This window comes from Cuculus canorus, chromosome 4, assembly GCF_017976375.1.
Source record: "Cuculus canorus isolate bCucCan1 chromosome 4, bCucCan1.pri, whole genome shotgun sequence".
Taxonomy (NCBI): Eukaryota; Metazoa; Chordata; class Aves; order Cuculiformes; family Cuculidae; genus Cuculus; species Cuculus canorus.
In genome coordinates this window covers 76,109,278-76,134,278 of record NC_071404.1, presented here as the reverse complement: position 1 = coordinate 76,134,278, position 25,001 = coordinate 76,109,278, and the positions used below count along the sequence as shown (strand labels likewise).

General features: G+C 40.2%; 1 protein-coding gene across 2 annotated transcripts in view; it reads right to left on the bottom strand.

Annotated features, from left to right (window-relative positions):
- NDST4 (N-deacetylase and N-sulfotransferase 4) overlaps positions 1-25,001 on the bottom strand; it is a 152,039-nt gene that overhangs the window by 66,351 nt on the left and 60,687 nt on the right. For both annotated transcript variants that reach the window (XM_054065802.1, XM_054065801.1), the window contains exon 3: positions 19,509-20,753. In XM_054065802.1, coding sequence (XP_053921777.1) covers positions 19,509-20,489 — 981 coding nt within the window. In that variant the 5' untranslated portion in view covers positions 20,490-20,753. The remainder of the gene's footprint in view (positions 1-19,508; positions 20,754-25,001) is intronic.

Genomic DNA, 25,001 nt, shown 5'->3' with positions numbered 1-25,001 from the left:
ATGTGGAGATTTAAAGTAGTTTGTTAATAAAAAATTCATGTTCAGATATCATGATCCTGTTGCAGCAAACTGTGTCGGTGTTAGTCACTGCGCTGCATGTAACTAATAGTAGAGGGACCGGTATTTACAATTCCTCTGAAGTAATGTTTAGGCTGTCTCCAAAAAAGATCAACTTTGGCACAATACAAATACAGTATAAAGAACAAGTAACATCCACAACTGTAGTTTCTTTTAGTTGTGTATGTTATCTTTCTTTCTCTTGTTTCTTGGTTGTTCAGAATTGCTTCTTTAAGCAGAAAAAACACAACAGAAATATTACCGTTATACGTGGGCACTCAGTTGTTATAAATTATTTAAGGACTGGACTAATGGCGGGTACCTTATTCATCTTCTTTAATTTATGGATTTGGATGTGCTAAGGTTTAATCAGAGTGTTTCTCTGTTCCTTTACTGCCCTTGGAAATAATTTACTTGGGTAACTTGTCATAAAAACAAAAATTCCTTAAAATTCTCATCATGGGCATTTATCACAGAATTCTGAACTCTTACCAGCAAACTCAAATTTCTACTTTAAATTTACTGCTTAAAAACTAACTGATGTATAAGCTTTGTGGTGGAATTACACTTTTTTTTCCAACACACACTCAATCATAAAGGAGAGATTGGAACAGAGGTGATATATTCAAAATTCAGGTCTGTCCTTCAGAAAGGGCGTGTTTGCGTGATGATGGATATAACTAGTAACTTTAAGAGGGTGCCTCCATATGTTTAAATGAAGGGCTTGTAAAGCCTTTAGCCTGGGATGAGGAACAAGGAAACCACATCTATTGCAAATTTCTCTGTTCCTGCTCCTATTGTCAGTGGTAAAAAAGGGAATATGTGAAATACTGAAATGCAGAGGGACAGGGCAGAAGCATGGCTCTCCTTGGAACTCTTTTGTCTGTAAACAGATATTTTTAAATTCATACGCTTATTGTGCAGACTTCTCTAATTTACTGTCTTACTGTTAATTGCTATTTTTCCTTACAAGTCTTCCAAAGTTTGTAATGGAAATCTCAAATAATTAAATCAAATTGTTTCTATACGACTTTCACATTACTTCTAGCTTCATACACCAGCTATGTCTGTCGTCTGTCACTTCTTTCCACTTTAAGTCTGCCCACTGCCCACTCACTCTCTAAAAATCAGAAATCAGAGTCTAAGTTAATGGGATACTGAGAAGCACTGTGGAATCATAGAATTATTTAGGTTGGAAAAGACCCTTTGCATCACCAAGTGCAACCATGAATCCAACACTGCCAACTCCACCACTAAAGAATGTGCATAAGTGCCATATCTACATGTCTTTACATTACTTCCAGGGATGATGTCTCAACCACTTCCCTGGGCCACACAGAGTGGTTGCTCGGATGGGCACGGCACTTCTGCCTTGTGCCAGCAGCTACAAAAGCCCAGGTCTCTAGAAACACCCATGGTTATGCTGACATGTTCCCGGAAGCTTTGGAGATAGTTGGGAGCAAGAAGACAGGCAGCAGTCATTGTCCTTTTCCATTCTAGCCTTGCCCAACCCTTTCACTGTGCTGTGCATGGGGGAGAGAAAGGTAGATCCTGAACAGGTAGGAAAAGTCACGCTTAGTTGCACTGTGAGAGCATGCGTGGCAGCAAAGAGATGAAAATGTTTTCTGCTGTGGTTTTAGGGCAAAGTAAAAAATGTCTTAAGATCAGGAAAAGGCTGTCCCTTAAATTATTGTAGAATATGTCTCAAATGAGTCAGAGTCATAGAATGGTTTGGGTTGGAAGGACCTTAAAGATCTAGTTCTGCCCTCCTGCCATGGGTAGGGACACTTCCCACTGGATCAGGGGCTCAAAGCCTCATCCAACCTGGCCTGGAACACCTCCATGGATGGGGCAGCCGTGACATCACTGGGCAACCTATTCCAGTGCCTCAAGTTACAAGCAACGCACTTGTATCGCAGTCTACTTTGCATTTACTCCCAATGACCTATGAAAGCTTCTGCTTTTACGTAACCAAATTGTATTTAATCAATCTAGTAGGTTTTTTAGGTCCCCTTTTAACCTCCGTGGATTGCAGCTAGATGTCTGACTGCAGTCGGTATAAAGTGTAACTGTGCTAGAACTGGAGTCCCTAAAATTGTGTAGGCTCACAGAAATCCGTGCCAGTGCAACGTTTGTCTTTGTTCTCAAACAAAAGGATGGCTTGCCAGGAAACTCCTATCACCTAGTTTTTCCTGGTAGTGCTGTGGAGGCTTCTATGTTTGTATCCGTTATTCTGAGAACTGGAGCTTGCAAAATCTTGACAGATAAGGATGTTCTTTAAAAATCACTAGGATTAAATTCTGCTTTTTAATATTTTTGAGATGTTTGATACTTGTCTAGCAGAGCTTAACTTTTTGACCCTTCTTCTTCATGACGCTGCCTTGCATTATCTGGGGAGCTTACTTCACTGTTTTGATTGTGTTTGTTAACTGGAATTGGAAGTTTCTGCAAAATGAAAAGGGAATTGCAAGACAAATGTTCTTTCTTCACACCATGCTTGTCTCTTTTTACTGGAGTTCATACTGCTTCTGCCACTCCTATGTCCTTCAAGTTTAGAGTACTGCATATGAAATCTATTCTACCTTTGAGGATGCATTCTGGCCTAGAAAAATCCTCCTGCATACCCCTGCTTTACTAGTACTAGTACTTTTTACCTCCAGCCTGAAGGCAGCATAGTAAGTTTTCCAGAGAGGAAGCTGGAAGATCCAAAGCAAAATGGCAATGCCCATAGTAAGTTTCTACTCAATTCTCTTGAATATAAACATCAAAGGCCAGTATGTTCTCCAATAAAATCAAGACAAATCACCAAATAAGGCTGAGAAATTTGACCTAAGCAGTTTCAGAGGTTCCAGTATGTTACTTTTTTGTTAAACTAAGAAATTTAATTAAAATTGAGAACAAATCTCTTTAAGAGCTAGAGGAAATGCCTCAGGTCATAAATATACGATTAACAAGTACGCCACACATTTCCAAAAAGTGAGAAAATTATTCTCAGAGTAAAACTGAAGTACTGCCTGTCTTCAGATCACTCTGGATTAGAGACTTGAAAAAGTCTCAGACCTGTAACCCTGAGAAATTCCAGTGGTACAACGTAATTGTCAAAAGATATGAAATCTTTCAACCCTTCTAGTAACTTCCAGTAACAAAAAGCCCTTCTATCTGGACAATACAAGCCAAGGCAGATCCATGGGCAGCAGATAAGTCCAGGCAGCTGCTGGCTAAGTCAGACGAAGCTGGATACACAAATCACTGGATGCGTTTCTGCACCTTGTGTTATTTAGGATGTCACACCAAATTATCCTGGTGGTACCCTTTGGCCCTCCAGCTTAACCGTATGTAGGTGCTCATGGCAAGCCAGCTCCATGAGCAGCTAAAACGACCAGCTGGCTCACCAGGATCTGGAGAAGACCCTTAGGAAAGAAAGTAGCTGTTCTTTTGCCCCTTCAGTGGGAGGTCTGGCAGGGGATTTCAGCCACCAGAGACAAAAAGAGGGTCTGAGAGGATTTCCTACCACCCGATGGAGCTCATCCCTTTCTAGATACTACTAAATCACTCCTGACAGAGATGACTTATCCCTAGGGCTTCTGAAATGGCTTCTGACAAACAACCTTTTTTGCTATTGGAATGCATTAAATTTCCCCAAGCATCCTGCGCTGGTGAAGTATTTCCTGCCAGAAAGGCATGCTTGTGCTCTCTTCGAGCCCCTCATGCCTGATTTTATAAATTACACAGGATGAATGCTGTGTTATACCGTAAGTACATAAAGTGAATTATTTGGAAGGCAGAGTAAACATTTCTAGCAAGCATTTTTTAATCAGAGAGTGTTTACTGACGTCTTTTATGACATGTTTTCTTGGCTGCTTAGAAGAGAGTGCGAACATAATTTCAAAATTTCAAATTTTTTCCCCAACTGATCATTTGTACGAGAACACATTCTAGAGGTATAATATACAGAGCCTTATAATGAGAATAGTTTTTGGAGAAAGATTCAGCCTAGACCCTAGATGAAGGATACTTCTTCCAAGCCTAATAATACCTGATGACAATAGTGATACAGTGAAAATCAGTGTATCTCACGTTTGTGACCCTTTCATAAGTTGCACAGTAGTTGAATTTTTGCTTTTTCTCCCTTATCACGTATTTGAGAATAGTAGCTGTCAATCTTTACAGTGAATAACTTTTGACACTTAGGAGCAGTGAAGAAAGCTAAGCTCACCAGCATGTTAAAAGCCTCCATAAAATCTCAGAAAACAAAAAATGTAAACAAAGGTTGGGGAGGGAGAGGGGATTTTTTTTTTTGTTTTAATTTAAAAATTATTCCTATTTCAAAGCCATTTGCATGTGCTTTCATGGCAGGCAAAATGGCGTTACTGAGCCAGTTAACTTTTAAATCTAGTTGGTTTTGATCTTAGTCATTATAGGTCATACTTTTCTCTCTAAATATTCCCATTGAAAACTGTGTAGCTACTTGCAATGTAGAGCATGAATCCATGTAACTTAAGATCATTAAAGTGAGAAAAATATGTTCAGCAAAGTATCAACCTTTTAATTATAGGTGTTACACTGAATTTCCACTCGGTTCTGAAGTGAGAGGTTCTATTACTCTCCTAGCTGTGGCAGAGTGCCATAATTTTATTTATTAGCTGTTTAAAAATCATAAATACCAGATAATTCTGGTAGATTTTACTTGGCTAATCCTCTGCTGCCCAAATGGGGTTGTTTGACAAAGTATACATTCAAATCCTGAAAAGAATTTGCAACAGTAAGATGAGAAATAGCTGAAAGGTAGGTGGTACTTTTCCATTGTGGAAAAGTCTTCCTTATTCCTCAACCTCTTCTGCACGCTCTGCATTCTTCATTCGTTGTACTCTCACTCCTCTGCAGGGATTTAGCACCCTTCAAAAACTTTTTCGTCCAAAGCTATAGCACCGGTAACCAGCCACCGAAACCACTAATCCCATAATAATTCCTGTATGATAAATTTCAGCTGGGTTTCATCAGTTTAGTGGTAGAAGATGACAGCTGTACAGTGAGCTTTTTGCAGTCTTTCTGCAGACATGTAGATGTAGAGGCACATACCTGTGCCTGTATACGTTGTGATGAACTGTAGCTTTTCACAATCACAAGTTCATTCTCTCACACTGGCCCAGCACAGAATATTGTTTGATATAACAGCAGAAGAAAGGGGGGATAGTACTTAGGAAAATACAAGATATGGCCAAAAACTTTCCCCCAACACATTTGGTCTGCTAAACAGTTGAAAATAATTTTACTCTTGGATGGTGAGCACTCTTAGTGGCTTCAACCATCACCACGTTGCCCTGTTGTAATTTCATGCCAATGGATGGACTTTTTATTGCCTTTGGAGAATGTCCAGTACAATACATGGGGGCTCGTTGGCCGTGGCCCTCAAGATAAACCATAACAGTAATGGTTAGAGAGTAATAAACTCCCTTTCCTAAGTTTCTTTTCCCCTATTTCTTAGTCTAGTGTGATATGAACTCTCAGCACATCAGGGAAGAGAAGGGATTTTTGTTTTACCCCTTACAAAATCTTGGAAGGAGAACAAACGGTCAGCTGAGTGTAGGTAATTTTACATCTAAGTCTCAGCTGAGGTTTTCCAGTGCTCCTTAAATCAATGTGTGTACCATCAACTTGAAATGTTTCTTTACGCATAGGAAGTTGTCCCTGCCCATGGCAGCAGGGGTTGAAACTGGATGATCTTTAAGGTCCCTTCCAAGGCAAATCATTCTATGATTCTATGGTATTAAGCAAAGAAATGATAAGGTGTCACGTGTCTAAGGCTTTGCATCTTGCTGCTGAGCTTTGAGAGGTGCTTGCTCTCTGAAGGCTGAGAGTAAACCCTCTCTGGTCTTTACCACAGAGCTGCTCTGTAACACCCACCTCACAGCAGTGATGGGTAGCTTTTATTTCCTGATAATGCACTGGCAGCATGTTCCCAGTTACAAGAGAAATAATAGTGAAAGCGTATGGGAAACCTTATTCCCTTTCCTAATAACAAATACAGTGGAATTACACTTTGTAATACCGCAGACATTTGTTTATGACACACATAAATCTTGGGATACGTTACCAGGAACACACATGCAGAGCTTTTATATTAAAGAATTCACATTCTGCAGCTCAACCTATTTTTTTTTTAAAAGAAATGCATTATTATTATCATTAACCATACAGAGCGTAGCCTCAGCAGTTCATACTTATGCCTGGAGCTCCATTAAAGATTGGCTAAGTTAATAAGATTATAGAGTATTTAGTCTTTATTAATTATAGATATGTATAGATTAATGCTTATTTATCCACATATACTCTATTAATTTCCAAACATTTGTGCTAATTTGTTGAAAAACCTACAGTAAATATCATTACAAAGGAGGTCTTCAGCCTAACAGCCCTTAGGGATTAAACATCACTGGAAAATAGGAAGAGCATAGCTCTGACCCTCATCCCTTGAGCTTCTCTCCCATATTCTTCTAGTCTTCACCAGACTGCTTTTCCCCTGGTACAAACTACTGCCCATGGCATCTCACCACCCTTTTCCCATCTATTTCCCATCTAGGATTCCTGACGCTTTCTCCTCGCCCGTTCACAGCAATAAACCAGGTGTAGGTAGTGGATCTGGACTGTCTTTGTTTTTTATAGCTATTTTATCTGTATCGATGGCTACAGGAGAGAGGGTCAGGGAGCTCCCAGGGATGACCAGCTGTGGCCTCCTCCCTCCCCAAAGCCCTCAGGTTATGGTCAAAGCTGCTCTTACAGACAATTTGAAATCAATATCAAAACTTCTATGAACTACAACGATCCTAATCTTGGCTTTATTTGCACTATTAATGAGCAGGCTAATGTACAGACCTAGAGACTTCTGAGAACCCAGGGAATGGAAGATTTACCCTGCTAAAACAGTTGGACCTCAACCAAAAAAGCACTTGTGCTTTCAGGAATCGCTGACAGTTTTAAGAGACGATATTTCATGGGTTTTGGGGAAGGCAAGCAAATACAGTGTGCTGTCAAAAATGTGAACTCAAACATTCTTTATACGGCATTTACTTGAAAGTCTGATGTTTTGGGGTGGAAAACATTGGTCCTTGAAGCCCACAGCTTTGGTTCAATCTAACTCAGTCAGGGCGGTTCAAGCAGAATATTGAGACAACTTTTAGAAATTGCTTAAACATCGATATTTTGGATTAAAGATGTGACGTGAAACGTTGCATTAATAATTCTGGCTTTTACATAGAACGAAAAGGCAGTAAAAACCCCAAATATCCATTTCCTGGGATATTCTCATATTAAAAAACTCTCTCAGCAGAGGGTGGATTATTTGCATTTTTTAATTTCTGGAAGATCAGAAAGTCCAAAACTACATTTAATTTTGATCTTTTGGAATTATTTTTTTATATTGTTCAACTGCCCACTTTTTCTTCAGCCTGCCAAAGCAGAAGAGCTGGCAGGATATAATTTTGTTTAAATCGCATTCTGGTGGAACATTCTGCATTTAATAAATAAGCGTTTTTCCATGGGAAACTGTTTCACTGGAGCAGTCTGAGCTGACTGAGTATCAAGAACATAAGCTTCATTTTTCCCTACTTTGCCACTTTGCCATTTTGGAAGGACTTTTCACCCATTTAGTCCAAGGATAAATGGTAAAGCAAGCTGGAAGGAAGGAAAAGTAAAATTCTAATCTCCGATTCCTTGAATAGAATCTGCCTGGTGAAGGAGCTGGAGAAGTGAGATTGTTTAGGCTGGAGCAAAGAAGGCTGAGGGGACACCTCATCATTGTCTACAATCACCTGAAAGGAGGCTGCAGTGAGGTGGGTTTTGGCCTCTTCTCCTCAGTGAAAAGCGATAGGATGAGAAGAAATGATGTGAAGTTGCACAAGGGGAGATTCCGATTAGATATTAGGAAAAAATTCTTCACTGAAAGGGTTATTCATTAGAGGAACAGTTATGAGCTCTATGGACTTGGACAACAGACATGGGCAAGACAAACTCTGGTGTCTAAACAAGCAAAGTTGCTCTTAAAGAGACTCAGATTTGAAGGATACCACGTTGCCTCAGTACTCTTTCTGTGCCAAGTGTAACTGGAAATACAAGAGCTTTTTATCGTATGCTATACCAATCAATAATAAATGCTGGAGTTTTAAATCTGAAAGCATTAGTACATGCAATGTGTTATAATTTATCAAATCATATTGAAGAAAAACTGTCCAGAAAGCTCCAGAATGTTCTTACTAATACACTGGTTTGCAGGAAATTATGAGCAACTTATCCTTTCATTTTCTTGTTAATTTTGAAAATGAAATTTTTTTTAAGGTTAAAAGAAAAACTTGTGGTTTGTTTTCATCCTGGCATTCCTTGAGAGAAATTCTTTACTTTTTATAAAACATTCCGTATAAAAATGTGGTAACTATTGAAATTACAATTTCTCATATTTAATATTTCCATTACAAATTTAGACATTTTCTACATACAAAATGCTTAAATCACTACATAGTCTTACGTTATAATCACCCATGAGACAAAGAATGATTTTGTACTCTTTTTAAAAAAGTAGCAATGAAAAATCTTTTTTTCTAAGTATTTTAGAACTAGTGATTGTTTTTTGCAGTGTCATTGTCAATGAGAATGTGAAAGAAATTATTTTAATAAATGAAAAGACACTTGTACTGTAAGGTCCTGCCCAGCCAAATCTCATAAGCAGTTAGAAATCTTGATTTTAGGACCACTGCTTACTCTGGCACAGATAGAAGACTAATTGTAAGGAGAAGTATTACTTTATTAGAACAATATTGCCAGAATAAAAAGTTGCCAACAAAATTAAAATATAAAGTGCGATTTCCTCTCTGTGGGTGATGACGCTCTTATGGGCAGTAGTCCTCGAATTACTTTTGCTTCTTATCGCTAAGAAAAACTCTGTAGAAACGTTGTCTGGTGTGTTTGTCCCATAAGGAACAAAGAGTTATTTCTCTCGTCTCCTATATTTATGCATTAATTGTGTTTGCTGCCTGCAGAAAATGATTACTGTTGGATACAAAGCTGTGCTACATCCATGCACATCACTTGGAAAAAGTACCACTGTGCATTCCGAACAGGCACCCTAAAAGGGACATGTAGATAGCAGTGCTAATAAATGTGCTGGTAAGACATTAAAAGCCACGAAATTAAGGCAAAGCTAAAACTGATGTTGGCATCCTGCTACCAAACTGCGAACAGGCTGGCAGCAAAGAAGCAGGTGGATTTACTGGAGAACCTTCCTGCTGCTAACATGTGCAGGAATAAACAAGCAGGAGATCTCCCCACCTGGCGAATGAATAATCTGTAATGGCAACAAAAAAAAAGCATGAAAAAAGTGAAATTGTCTCTGTAAGGAGGTTCGAAGGAGCAAGGCAGCAAACAGTGATCTCTGCATACGGAGTCAAGGTGCCCTGGATAGCAAAGTGAGGGGTTGCACTGGAGACGTGTTAACATCTAACCCATAGCAGGTGCTTCTAGGCGTGCATGCACCTCAAATACTGTGTTCAGTTTTGGGCTCCTCAGTACAAGAAGGATATTGAGGTCCTGGAGCATGATCACAGAAGGCCAACAAAGTGGTTGAAGGGCCTGGAGCACAAGTCTTATGAGGAGCAGCTGAGGGAACTGGTTTAATCAGGAGAAGAAGAGGCTGAGGGCAGACCTGATCGCTCCCTACAGCTCCCTGAAAGGAGGTTGTGGCAAGGTGGGTGTTGGTCTCTTCTCCCAAGAATCTAGCAATAAGATGAGAGGAAATTGTGTCAAGTTGTGCCAATGGAGGTTTAGATTGGATATTAGGAAAAATTTCTTTCCTGGAAGCATGGTCAATCATTGGAACAGGCTGCCCAGGGCAGTGGTGGAGTCACCATCCCTGAAGGTATTTAAAGAACACGTAGATGTTGCACTCTGGGACATGGCTTAGTAAGCATGATGGTGTAGGTCTGACAGCTGGACTTGATGAACTTCAAGGTATTTTCCAACCTTAATGATTCACTCTGTCAGTCTATGGAAACGGCATATTTTTCAGTAACTTGCCAACAGTGTGCTGTCTAAATTTTCACTGTTTCGTAAGTTCATGTTCCATGGGTGCCACAAACTTTGAAAGCCCTAGTGAGATTGCATTGCCACAGGGTCTGGTATAAAGTGAGAGACTGATAGACACCATTCAATGCTCAAGACTCCCACATATGTATCAGTTCACAGGAGAAGGCCCTACTGTGATGATAGGTGTACCTATGAGACCTTCCCAGGAGATTCTTTAAACACTAGCAGATAATGAAGGGTTTACACAACACCTGCCTTTGGTGCTCTTGGGTTTAAGCTGTACAGCCTTGATTTACGTCTCCTCAAAGGGTTGGAAAGTTGCCATGCCAGTGGTCGTAGGTCAAAACCCATCAGGTCTAACTGGCATCCGATGGAAAATCACAGTACATCATCATATTGTGTTTTATCACAGCATGTGCCTCCACAACAAATACTGAATGCTCTGAGCAATTTTATCCTCTTTTGCTTGGCCAGTCCAGATGGACACAGAATATTATCTGGTGACATAAGCATGAAAGGAAGGATGATTTTGTTATCAAATTTGATTCTTTGTGTGCGTTCTTATGAACATTGCCAAAAACCCCTCAATAAACTCTCTGATGCCTAGACATCCCCTCCAGGAATTAAATAACTATATCAAACTGCCACAAGTTCAAATGTTCTATTAAATAATTATTTTTTTGTTGTTTATTTATTAAAGTGGCTGCACACAGACAGTATGAAATTTCCTAAATAAAATAGTTTCTTGTGAAGTGAATTTCTCCAGATGAATCAATGTGTTTGTATGCAAAGCACTATTCTCCAACAAGCTCTGCTGAAAGCAATATATGACTCATTCTAGCTATTCCAAGCTATGCATGACTCATATTGATTGATGGAGTCAGAAGGTCATTTGTTCTTATGTCTTCGCAAAAGTATTTGAGCTCTGTAAATGCCCACAGGAAAAGGAAACCCTTATGAAAATCATTCAGCCCTTCGGGGAAAGCCTAAATCTTCCCGTAGATGGATACACAGCTCACCAGAAGCAATGGTCACAGCCTAGATTTTGACCAAAGTCATTTTTTTCTGAAACAAAGCAGGAAGCTTAGCTTGAAATTAGCTTGATATCCCATTATCTGGTATCGCAATCTCCTTACTGGTTTTCAAGTTCCGTGTACAGTGGAAGTTTACCTTCAAGAGTGATAATTAATAAACAGTGTCCATCTACTAGAAAGCAATTTTGCGCTTTAGAGGGATACCAAGCCCAGTGTTTGAGGTATGGCTCTGGCTAGACATTTGTTCTACCCCCTGCTTAATTTCCAATTTAGTAACTTTTACCTAAAAGGCCTTATATGAGTATATCTATATAGCGAGAGATAGATACATGTCTCAGAATTTGAAGCCATGTACTGAGGAAGATTTATTTTCATACCACATTATGATACAGAGTTGGGCAGAATATGCCTAGTTAATTATTTTTAAGTGTTTTAAATTTCAAAGTTCTCCTTTTCTCTTAAAGATTTTCTCTATTATCTCATCTGTTTGTCCTTCCTTCCATCTATTCATCCTCTTTCTGTACATTGCCATTTTCAAAGCATTTGAATAATGGTAATGAAACTAAATGGGGCTTTTGTTCTAAGTGTTGTTTCTTTGGCTCTCGTTTGGATGACAAAAACATCTTTAAGGTTACTTAAGAAATGCTGCTGCTAAAGTAACTGCATTATATATGGCATTCATGGTAATGTGTTTATTGGTAAATCAAGCACTTTTAAGGCAATAATTATGATTGCTTTTTAAATCTGCATTGGCCGGCCTTCCTAGAAAGGTGTTTGATCATTTCATGAAGTATTATTTTGTTATGCAGGAAGCAATTGCTATTGCTCCTTTTTGACTAATATGCATTGTTTTAAAACTCAGGTTAATGTAGGCCTCTTGAGAGCCTGATATAAAGCAGCCGTGTTTTTTGGCTCCTACAGATTCCCTAAATGTTAGGAAAATGCTTTAAATTCAATTAAATGAAGCTAAATTAAATACAGTACCAAGTATATCCTGGAAAGATGCTCTGGTATGAAGCAACCTATGACTTCAGTATTATTGTGGGGAAGGGATTTAAGAATCAGTACAAATACAGGAAATCAGTGGAAGCGTAGACCAAGGAATGTGTCGCAAGACACTGATGGTAAGCACAGGCTGTCAGAACCAGATGTTTCTCAAGTAGACCAATAACTATAAAATTCTACCCTTTCTATATATTAAAAGGTATTGTGATGTTTCTTAAAATTTCATAATTGTTAATCTTTTTCAAAATTAAATGCTACCGAGTTCTTACAGCTAGATACAAGCTGAAAGAATGATGTTTTTCTCTACTTTTCAATTAATTTGCTGGTCTTCTAAAAGATTAAACTTTTTTCACTTGGAAAAAAAAATTGAGATTTGTGATAATTCAGTGGCGCTTGTACAAACCATATCAAATTGCACTGCTTACAGTCTTGTAACGCTGCAAACAAAAAAAAGTGTGTCCTCTGGGAAAGGAGAACGCTAAGCGCGGTTATAGGCTGGGTGGAGAATGGATTGAGAGCAGTTCTGAGGAGAAGGGCTTGGGGGTATTGGTGGATGAGAAGCCCAACATAAGCCAGCAATGTGCGCTTGCAGCCCAGAAGGCCAACCGTGTCCTGGGCTGCATCAGAAGAGGTGAGAACAGTTGGTCAAGGAAGATGATTCTGACTCTCTACTCTGCTCTCGTGAGACCTCACCTGAAGATCTGCATTCAGTTCTGGAGTCCTCAGCCCAGGGAGGGCATAGATCTGCTACAGTGCAGAGGAGGCCACGGAGATGCCCATGGCAGGAGTTGGAACTAGATGATCTTTAAGGTCCCTTCCAACCCAAACTATTCTATGATTGTATGGTCTGAGGGCAGGAGCACCTTCCGTAGGGAGAACAAGCTGAGTGAGTTGGGGTTTTTCAGCCTGGAGAAAAAAAGGCTCCAGGGAGACAATAGAGCAGCTTTCAGTATTTAAAAGGAGTCTACAGGAAAGCTGGGGAAGGGCTCTTGATCAGAGAGTACAGGGACAAGAAGAGAGGGAACAGTTTTAAGCTGAAAGAGGGGAGTTTTGGATTAGATCTTAGGAAGAAATGTTTTCCTGTGAGGGTGGTGAGGCCCTGGCCCAGGTTGCCCAGGGAAGCTGTGGCTGCCCCATCCCTGGAGGTGTTCAAGGCCAGGTTGGATGAGGCTTTGAACAACCTGAGGCAGTGGGAGGTGTCCCTGCCCATGGCAGGGGGTGGAACTGGATGATCTGTAAGGTCCCTTCCAACCTAAACCATTCTATGACACTAAGTGAGTTTTCAAACACCCAGGAAAATTTTGCTTAGACCATGTGCCAGAGGTACCCTTTTACTCTGTGGGACACCAGAAGGAACACAATGTTCTAAACTAATGAAATCAAAGGCCTAGAAAATTAGAGCCACCAGAATTTGTTTTCTGGAATACTGTGTAAAATCCTGCCAAGACCTAACATATCTTCAGTGGGAAACCTGGCAGATGAGAGAACCCCCAATCTATTATAATTCAGTCAAGGTACTTGGACAGACAGTTAATCCCCTACGCTGCCAAGAAGAAAAAGAAATGTTTTGCTGATGGCAAAGGAATTGTATTTTTTAACTACATCAGTACTGAAATTCTGAATGAAAGAACAGGCTTATAGGAACAAAAGAAGCATGAAACATCGTGTGTGATGTATCTTGACAAGGCACTTGAACAGTATTCAACACTCACATTATTGAAGAAAGAACTGGGTGATTCAAGAGACCTGAACAAGGAAAATATTGAATGAACTGTCATCTCTGCTGAAGTAGAATGGAGTAGACACTCCCATTTTTAAAAAGATTGCCTGATTATTAAATTTTTTCGTGTAATGCCTTCTCAGCTGCTTTTTAAATTCATTTTTAAAGTCTTTAAGACTGTCTAAAAGTGGGAGCTCCAGAATTTTGCTTCATTGTGTTCCCCACTGCCACTCTCAAGTGTTTAAAAAGGTGACATATGGGCAGCACAGCCTTTAATGAGTGGTGCTGGGCTGTCCCCTTCAGCTTCCTATGCTCATACATCTTCTGGTTTTAGTTTCTCTCTGTATTGTCCATTGGTGTGGTTACTTTTATGGAGGGAGTTTATTGCTATAAAAAGGCAAGGTGGATGACTATCGTACCTCACATTTTCAGCAAGGAATTGATTGCTGTTTGCAGTTTCTGCTGAAGGAAAAGGCCGCAGATGAATGAAAAATAAAAAAAAAAAAAGTTTTGTTTCTAGTGCCTATTTACAGTACCAGGAGTTCCAAATTTTGTGCAAGCACTGGGGACTTTGGAGTTTAATATTGAGTACATTTGGAAGTAAATGGGTGCAGATTGAGGTATTGGGCTGCTGTAACTTCCATCACAATCTTCCCTACAGCTGGGTGTGAGTGTAGGATGGGTACAAGAGAATACATCATCCAGGGAAACCCTTCAGAAACCTGAGCTAGAAATCCAAGCATCCACTGTAATCCTCTCTGCCTCCAAAGTCTGGTCTTGACCACGGCTGGTACATTTCTGTAGAAAGCCAGGCACATTCCATGACACTATATGCCAAATTCTGCGAAGGGATGCGGAAACACATTCTTTTCTGTTGTTAAATAGAGGTTCCTTATCCACACGTCTGTCTTGAGACAGCACTCTCAACTCCAAACAGGCCAAGAGGCAAGGAACCTCACCAGAACTGAGGTGGGAATGAGCATTGGTCTACAAAAGTGTATTAAATTCCTTCTTTCAAAGGGTATTTGGGCTTTGCATGGACAGGGAGGAGGGTTTGCCCACAGCAGCATGGAGAACTTTACCCACCTCATGCCCACCTGCAGCTTCCTACTGACTATCATTCTGCCATGCCCGGTGATGTGGCCAAAGCGTTTCTAATTATTCAACTTGAAAGCAATTGTCCTTGCAAAAAGATCAGAAAAAGCATACGTGGGAGAGGTTCAGTTATTGAGCTCAGCCTCCTGCTGAGCCACTACTCTTCAGTTCAGAATTATCAGAAAAGTTGCAACTCCAAAGTGAATTCTTGTCTTTAAAATACCAAAATGAGCCAGAAATAATAGCCTTAAAGTGCTCAAGGCATTTTAATGATGGTGAAGGTCAAAGACAATGTGCAGACTTGTGGAAGTGAGGAGGTGTCAGGGACTAATGTAATTCTTATTTCCACTGAAGTAAGTGGGCTGAAGCTTAGAGTGGAGGGAGGAGGGAGAATGCAGATGGGCTATTCAGTGCTGCGAGGAGAAGGGAGGATTGCAGTCAGCAGTAACACAAAGGACATCCCCAAGCATTGCTCCATCATTTTATTGTACCTCAGAAAGCACAAGGATGCTTCTGCCCTTATGACAGCAATTAGAGGGAATACAGAAAAAGGAAGTGTAGCCTTTAGAAAAAGGCCGTTTGTGATACGATGGTGCTGAGTTGAGTAATTTCTCTTTGATTATCAGCTCCAGCTGAGAGAGTGGGTGAAGAGGAGGAAGCAGGTGGCTCCTGAGAGTCCACCTGGTAGAAGGTTATAGAAGTTCTGGAGCTAAGAGGAGACTAGTGAAAGACTAGGGCATTTTGGTTTGTTTTATATTCTGTTTGTTAATAAGTAAGAGCCCTAGTTTATCTTGTAACTTGGGAGGGGGCTGACTTCATGATAGTGCGTTTGTGAAAGGTGTTGAAAAAGCCCTGGTTGCTGCATTGAGCTCTTCCTGGGTAAGTAAATGTTTTGCTAGCTTATACTATAGCAACAAAAAGGAGAAAAGCTTTAGCAAGTTCTTAGTATGTGTTTGGGTAATGCAGCTCTGTTTCTGCTCAGTTAAAAGGAAACTTTAAATAATTCTTTCTGTATGGCAATCCCAGGCACAGCATAAGCAGAATATTCTAGGTTCTTTTGCTAAATCACTGATGCCAGCGACACGGTGCTTGCTGTGTGGCTAGGAACCAATATAATTTGTAAGTACGTAAATTCAGTAATTCTGCAAATTAACTGGTGAATTCTAGAGCCTTTTGCCTCCTAAAATCAAGCAGGGAGATAATAACTGGCAGGAGGAAAAGGGAGAAATTCATTTGCAGATGCTTGCTAGGCTCAAGCTATATCTCTGCAAAGCTTAGGAAAATAGCTTTCTGTGGCTCTGCTGAGTTCCTGTTTAATTACTTAGCTAGATATGACCTTGCACAACTTCTATAATACAGAGGACCGGGAGCTCTTTTGTGGTAAACAGAGCCCATAATAACTCTGTTCTCTAATCTCTGTTTCTCTGACTGATGCCACCCTCTATATAACTCTCTCTATATATATATCCCTGAAGCACCTAATTGAGAAATGGCTTTGTGAGGGGATAAAAACATTTGAGTTGCAGGTAGTGTTTACGTAGGAGCAGCATTCCTTGTCTTTTTATTGTTACATACAAATACTGTTATCAGGAGCCTCATTTTTAGTCATGTGTCCTTTGAGTTGCTATTATATGTTTGGGCACTGGAAGGAAGTGCCAAATATGTTGAACAGAGTAATGTTATTTAGTTGTATTTTTCATAGAGTTTAGGAAGCGTGTAACTATTCATTTGCACTTTTCTTGCACGCATGTGAGAATCTGCTGTGTCCCAAGGGACGTGGGTGTGCATGGCAGCTCAGGAGAGCCTAACAGATAGTCCGCCGAACTCTGCAAAGTGAACCTAGGTTATTTGCAGTAACAAATACTAAGAACTGAAGGAACTGGAGATCTAACGATGTGGCATAATGCAGTGGACTGTACTGGGTTGAGAAACTGTTTCATTACAAGCACTGTTTTATAGAGTTCTCTTGTTTTGTTTCACTTTGGAAAGCACTATGTAAATAACAAATATTTTCTTTTGTATTGGTGTATTTTCTAGCAAAGAAGCTGTCCTGCCTTAGGAGGTGAAGGCAGGCGCGCTGGTTCTTAATTGCCTCCTTCCCCAAGTGACTTGGGAGATTGTTCTCTAACTGGCTGTAATTATCCTTTACTGTAAACTAACTAAAGTATGCTCTGATTTGGGTGTTATGTTCATCAGCAAGCACCCTGCCTTGAATGTTAATGTATTCTGGAAATGTCCAGTTTATAAGAAAGGACTGATTTGCTTAGCAAGTGTTTGTGAAATACCCCGAGGAATGAATCTGTGCCGGATAACTGACTTGAAATGAAATCCAAGGTGTTAAGGACAGAATATCAATGGATGATCAGATTGCAGAGTGGATTGGTTTGGGAGGGGTAATGGTCTTAAACTGAAAAAGGGAAGATTGAGGTTAGATATTAGGAAGAAATTTTTTATCGTGAGGGTGGTGAGGCACTGACACAGATTGCCCAGAGAAGTTGGGGAATGAAAGCTTCCTTCGTACCTTGACTCAAATATAATGCAAAAAATGAAGACTCGCCACACAAATTTCTTTAAAAAAAAAAAAGATTTTAAAACAGTCTGAATCCTAGCACAATTTCTCTTGTTATTTTTTGAAGATGTTCAGCAGTGTGCACTGTCCAGTTTTCAGATTAGTAAATGCGTGCAGCATGTACAAGGGATACTGAATACTTCTAACAGCCACAGTTCTGATATCCCACTCCCAGTTAAGCCCCTGGATCTGAAGTTTCCTGTTGTGTCTCATATAATGAGCAGTGGAGCATGGCTGCTTTGCCAAGCACAGGTGGAAAGGTTTGCCCAGTAATGTTGTCGATAGCTGGATAATAAAGGAGATGACTTGGCATTTTTCTGCCTAGTGAGATTATTCCAGTTAAAAGTGTGATTTGAATTTCCAAGTGACTCTGTGTGGATGCTCTGGTTAGAGTAATAGGTGCTTTTTAACCAGTAGAGAATAATTGACTTCCTTGGTGGAGGAAACCACATCGGAAGAAGATGCTCTCGGAAATGTGCAGGTGGAAAGCCATTGCTGAAAAATTTGTTCCACAATTGCCTTTTCAGTTAATTTCCTCTTGTGTAGAAGCTCTCTCTCAGAGCATTTTACCATGTATTTCCAGAGAGAGTGCACTTGATCACTGAGCTTGTGCATAGTGCTCGGATCTCGAGGCACCAGGAGTGTCTGCTGCTACACATCAGCTCTGATGAGCATTCATATGCCTGGTTTGGCTAATAGAACTACCTGAACTATTCTGGTGTGCAAAATTGGTTTAATTGTATATGAGACTGTTGCTTTTGCTGGGTATTTTGGTACCCCTCTTAAGGAGGCAGGCGGATATGGAAGTTGTAGAAATGGAAATAAGAATTAAGAAACAGAATAGAAATCAGTGTTTAAAAACAAAAGGCTTTGTTCTCACTCGTCAGAGCACTGGGTTATTTACAGGGGAAAAAAGCCTATAGAATAAAGGCTTTAGAATGTGGTGTTGCATGCTTAGGAACTTCAATTAATCTCTGAATATGACGATTCCCACATGTGGAAAATTGCAAGGAAAGACCTGATGTGCTGTTGAGTTCTGTCTATTCTTTCCAAGTTGCATGCATCTTTGAGAATTACTCTGACTGAAACTAATGTCATCCCTGGATATTACAGGCTATGAAAATAACTTTAAAAGAGCCCCTGAAGAATAGTCTGTGGGCTTTTCACCATATCAGATGGTAATGTCACTCGCGAAAGTGTAAGCTATGCTTCCATCCTGTCACTGGCAACTTCAAATGCTTATCTCTTAGCCTGCTAAGAAAAATTATCCTGTGAATTCTTCTAAGTCAAAATGTCACTGTAACTTTTTCAGGCTTTTTTCCCCTCTTTTTCTCCTTTTGTTGTTTTTAAATATAGTGATGATTATGTGAGATTTTAAAGAAAACCATATTCTGTTGTTCTGTCCACTTTTCAGAAATAGCGAGATAATACAGAAAATGTCAATAAATGGTATTCTGCATATGCTGTGTATGTACATGTGTATGTCTGTGCACGTGGAAAAACAAATTAATACAGTGTGAAACATGTTGTTATCTAAAAATTCAGATACCTCATCAGCAAACTTGCTCTAGAAAGAACGATCCTTTTATTTAGTTTAAAGAAAGATCTCTGATATGCGAGGTATAAGAAATCTTCCTTGTTATCCAGGTGCTCTGGGTGAAGCCCTTGAGCAGAATCTATATGATCAAGAAGCAGCCAGCGCATTCACCGTGTGCATTACCATACGTGAGCATCTCTGTGTGTCAACGTATATACACGTACACGCATGCATCTCTGTGTGTACGTAGGTAAACAGACTTTTTAAGTAATCTCGGGTATCGGTGTCTATATTTTCTAGCTACAATTGTGCTCTTTCAACCTAGGAAATGGAGCTTGCCATCTTTTTAAGCTTTCTCGTTTTGAATAACCATTTGCACATAAATGTATTTGAGATGTTATCCCCCAGTTCTCGCCTTACCTTCACATCATTGATGTTCATCCTTGTTCCCTCCTTCCCAACAAAGATGTCATCTATGTCAACCAGAATGTACCTATCCAAGGACAGAGTTAGCTTCATTCCCGACAGGAAAGAGATGGCGTCGATAAAGATCAGTTTGTGCAACCAGAAGGTCAGGTTGTTTCCAAAAAGGACTCTTTGAATCCCATCGTGAAGCCCCAGGTCTTGGATGACGGTTGCATACAGAGCAGCCTTTGGCAATGCCGTAGGGGGTGGTCGGGAGGTCTGCAGTTCCGTTAAAAGCACAGGTTGGTAGGTGGAATGGTTAAACAGGAAAACTGTCCAGTCTTCGCCGGGCAGAGGGCCATTCTCAATCATTGGCGCTTTGGTAATGCGCAGCAGGGGAGACTGAGGGTTTACCACACAGTCTTTGAGGGCTACGTTATTGTAAAGATGTAACGGCAATCCTTTCAGTTTGGTAGTAGGGGAGCTGTTCTCGTTGGCTTTATGAAAACCAATTATGCTAACACTGTATTCCACACAGTATTTTTCCAGAAGCTCTCTATTCCACGAGTCCATGGATACATACTTTAAAATATTCTCATATATAACAATTGTGTATTTTCCTCTTCCATTGTCTGTGAGAGGAGGAATATCCCCCTTAGCTGGCGCAATGACCATGTGGTACTGAAATCTGCTGGACTCAAGGATGGCTATGATGTCTTGCCCCAGCTGGGAGTACTGGCTTTCCACAAACAGGAGGACAGTGGGATCAGTTTTAGATGGATCAATTGGCTTAGCTGTTTTCAGCTCCACAGACCTGTATGGTAGAAGCTTGACGTCCTCACACTCCGCTTCTCCGGTGGTTTCCACAAGGGCCATTTCCTGCTTGTAGCCGGTGTAGAGGTAATAGGCAGAAATGATGATACTTGCCAAGCAAAAGGTTGCCAGGAGAATGACCAGTGTCCTGAAACTTCTGCGGAGCTTCACAATTAGATTCATCTTTCACAGGACTTCCAACATCTGTTGGACTTGCTGCTTTTTTGGTTCTCTCTTCCTAAAGTGCCATAGGAGCGAGGAGATGCAGAGGTGCTGATTCCCCTCCCAAGATGTTCATGTGACCATTGCAGTGCATTTATGAAGCTGTCGGGGAGGGTATAAAGCTGTTGGAGTGGGAAGTCAAAGGATCTGGAAAGCTAAATTGAAAGATATTTTCTCAGAATACAACAGCTGCCAATAACCAAGGAAGAGCACTCTTAACATTATCTGCAAGAAGAAATAAAAGAAGAATAAGTAAAATAAAATCCATAAAGTGATTAAAACCACACATTAATAAAGACAGTGATTGATACTGTTTATCTGAGTTAAAAGGGAAGTTTATGTACAATTCAAGGAGCACTTAGTGTCACTTGCTCTCTTGATGTGCTAAGATAAGCTGCATTAAACAGCTTCCCCACATACTTAGGGTATAAAAATAAAGTCTAAACAGGATTTTTTGAGGATATTTCTCTCTTCGTTTTTGGGCATTTCTTATCTAAAATGGTTTGTTGCTATTACAAATGGGCATGACTGAAGATTGTAGGATGTAGAACAAAATTAGGGCAAAGTAAATATTGTTAAACAGTGGGCCATGTTCCATATCAAACTCAAAATACATGAGTAGTTTGAAAAGGGTAACAAACGCCATATTGGACTACAAAGCTGAAGGACTGGGGCTTTGTTCTGTCCCTGCTGTGCTGTGTGGCTGAAGTATGAGGTGCTTAACCCTCAGTGCCTGGCCAGCCCTGAAGCCCTTGTACAGTTCTTGGTAGTTCTACCTAAATTCATGAAAAATTACCATCGGTAACAAGAAACAGTATGACTCAGAAGCAATTAAAGCTAACTAAATAAATAGCCTATGCTGCTCTATGGATCTAAGGAGGAATTAACTTCTTTCTGAATTATTTATACTGTTTACCTATTGCAACAATGCGAGACTGTAAACAATGGATGATTTTTGAACTGCAAAGAAGAAACAATCTTTCCAGGCAGATACTCGTCAGTTGATGTGCCTTCTTCCGTTAACTCAGATTAAACTTTTGATTTTCATTTTGAAAATTATTCATTCATCTTAAGCTTTACACCTAAAACTGGAAAATCCTTCTAAGAAAGGTACTGAAGATCTTTGTCTAGCAGTAGACCGTGCTATACAGTTCTAAGGAACCTCTTAGTTGTGTCAGTTCAGGATCTTAAAAATGCAAATGTAAAGTTTTAATTTTACTTTAAATGCTTTGTATAACCCCTCCCCTAGAATTACAGTACTCTACTGCTTTTGGGAGCTTATCAAGCAGTGAACAAAATCATAGAACTATAGGAAATTATAGAATGTTTGGGCTTGGAAGGGACTAAAGTTGATCTAATTCCAACCCCAGTGCTATGGGACACCTTCCACTCGATCATAGGTCTGCTTGCTTATGAGAAGCTCGTTGTTACTCATGCAACAAGAGGGAGGGAGTTGTTGGTGAGGCCATTTGGGACCTGGCCAGACTCAAGTATTTATCTGCTTTGCTGTTCTCAATCGGAAGCCTACGAGGAGAATCTTACCCCTATGTTGTGGGTTACATCATCAGTGACCCTGTTGTGCATCAGGCAGCAAAGGGTGAGCAAAGCGGGCGATTTATCCACAAACAGAAGCGAGCGGAAATGAGAAAAATATTCTGTGTTTAATAACATCTCTTGTATGAGAGAAGAAATAAAGAGATCGCGGCTATCACTGGGAAATTAAATTCATCCTGATAATTCCAGGAGTATTTACCCCCTCTTTGGTGCTTCCCTTGTTCTGCAGTTCTGTCTGCTTGCTGCGACCTCGCTTCTTATTAAACCTCCAATTAAGATTTTATCGAAAGATAAAACGGGATCAAGTGAAACACCCTCTGCGAGGCTGTGTTCCAGTTTTGGTGACATTGATGAGTCACTCAGCCCGACTGCGAGGGTTTCCCGGATCAGCAGGATTGCGTTCTGTGGGACGGGCAGCCTCGAGACATGAGTAATCTACCCACAAACCAGCTAACTGCAACCAGCCTTAACTTGGTTAGTGTGAGACAGGCAGGTATCTTGGAAACAATAATCAAAACCCCTCTTGGACTCTGTGTCCTCTGCTTGCTTTCAGCACTAGAGGGCAATATTTTCTTGCTTTTTAGCAGCCAGCACCTGCTCTCCCCTCAGCTCACAGAGGAGACAGTCCTGCCTGCAGGCAGGCTCTTTCCAGAAGCCTCTTGGAAATCCTCAGGGCACGTAAACCACCTTGATTAAGACATTTATATTTAAAAATAAACAAAAAAAAACCCCACGACTTCTGCTCTAAGAAGTCTGCTACTAAATCAGACTGAATGCTTACCAAGTGTCTCTGCCTATGCCCGTAGCACAAGGGAATAGCAAGCAAGAAGACCTAAAACTGCACATTTTTTCCTCTCTGTTCTTGCCTGCTGGATCTCCCAGCTACTGATATTGCAAGCTGTCAAAATAATACAATTCATGAGCCAGATTTGTCCTGCTACTATTGCTTGTATTACTAAAATGTGAGAAGCCTCTGGCTTTAGACTAAGCAAACCAAAAATGTGGTTCTCATCTCAAATTATTTGATCCAAATAACATTGCAAAATCTCTTGCAGTCATAATATTAGTCATTGGATTTAATATAAAGTAGTAGATCTGCTCTATGAGGGTGTTGTGACATATGTAAGTTTTCACACTAGGTGTCTAAGTATTAGAACTGATAAGGAATGTAAACTTGCATATGGAAACCTGGCATTGGAGCAGATCTTTTTTTGGTTTGTGCATTGTATTTGAACAGCTCTGTTGAACTGATTATACTGCTCAGTAAAAAAAAAAAAAAAAAGTGTGAAGTAATTAAAGTTTATGAAAATAAATCAGCTATATTAGCCATTAGTGGGACATTTTCCAAGGCATAATTGGAAGTTAAGTGCCATTTGTGCCTTTGAAATGCTCCCCCTTAAAGTTCAACGCTTTGTATTCGCTCAGGAATTCAAATATCTTTGGAGAATTTCTGTGCTATATTAATTTGAAAAACATGAAGAAGGTCATATTTCATAATTAGCGTTACTAATGTAGTTTCATTTTAGAAACTGGTGTTTGAGGTCCTGTGTTCCTATGGTTGCTGGTCAGCATTCATCGATTCTTCAGAGACAAAGCCCAAAGCTGGGTACGTTTGATCAAGGAATCAAGGTTCCATTCATCCTGAGTTGGTCCTTGAGGACCAATCTTGCTTTCCGCTGGCTTCCTGTACTTTCCTTCCTCCCCAGGAGGAGCAAAAGTCTGTAATATAACTCTGCGATGCCACAGCCATTTGCAGGAATAGTAATTTTTCTTTAATTCAGAGAGCCAAAGAAAAACAGAGGTTTAAAAATTGCTGCCTCCTTGCTAAATAATACTTCCTGCTTCCCCATAAAAATGCAGTTGATTGATGATTAGACCATAGTGATTTTGAAGATGATTGATTGGGAGATTAGGACTCAACTATTTAAAACCCATAGCACAATAGTGAAGAGAAACAGCCCCTTATTAATACCATGTGTTGACTTTGCATCAGGAATTAAAGCTGATTTTCTTGTGGTCCGGTTCCTATGTGCAGAGCATCTCACAGAGCTTAGTGATTTAACGAGCATCTTGACCAAATTAGATGTACCTAATCAGTGGGAGAGGGATACAGGCATTGCAGAATGCAAATGCATATTTCAAAGGTAGTTGGTAATTGCTAATGAGGGATAGCTGAAACAATGAAGTTATTGCCTGGGTAAATACGCAAAGCTCCATCAGGAGTGAGAGTTGCTGGTGAGTGCTGGTGCAGGGACTGCCGTCCTGACCACAGGGCTGTGAGCTCCTCTCCTTGTAGGCTGGTTAAGGATCTCTGACCTAGTTCAGCTTATGGAACTCAGTGATATTGATGTTAAGCAAATAGTTGTGTTTGTCCATGCTATAGATCAAGCCAATAGGCTTCATGTTTGCAGCAGGGTGAGAACACGTTGCCAATTACAAAGCTGAGTAGAGGGGCAGGACATTTGTATCATTGCTGTATGGTTATTTCTAGTCTCCCGTCTGAACCGGAGTGCAAGGCTGTGTGAAACGCTTTATAGGTATTCATCTGGAGACAGGCCAGATGTTTCCTCTCATCTTCTTCCAGCACAAATCAGAGGTCAGAATGTCTTCATATATATATGTATAAATCTTCCTTTTAGGCAAAAAGATTAATGTAAACTCTTTTCCTTCCTTTCTAAGCCTGTATGACTCCTGCCGTTTATTAGCAGCCCAATGATCCATGATGCCTACTGCTACTCCTTACGTATGACTGCTCATTCAATACAGAAACAAGCAAACTGATGGGAGTGAAAAACTACTCCTGGTGACTATTAGCAGAAGTTCAGGGTTTTGATCCTCTGCAGAGGAGAAAACAGCTTTTCTTTTTTTTTTTTTTTTTCTCAGAAAAGTTTCCAAGAGACACTTCCCCTTCCCCCCCTC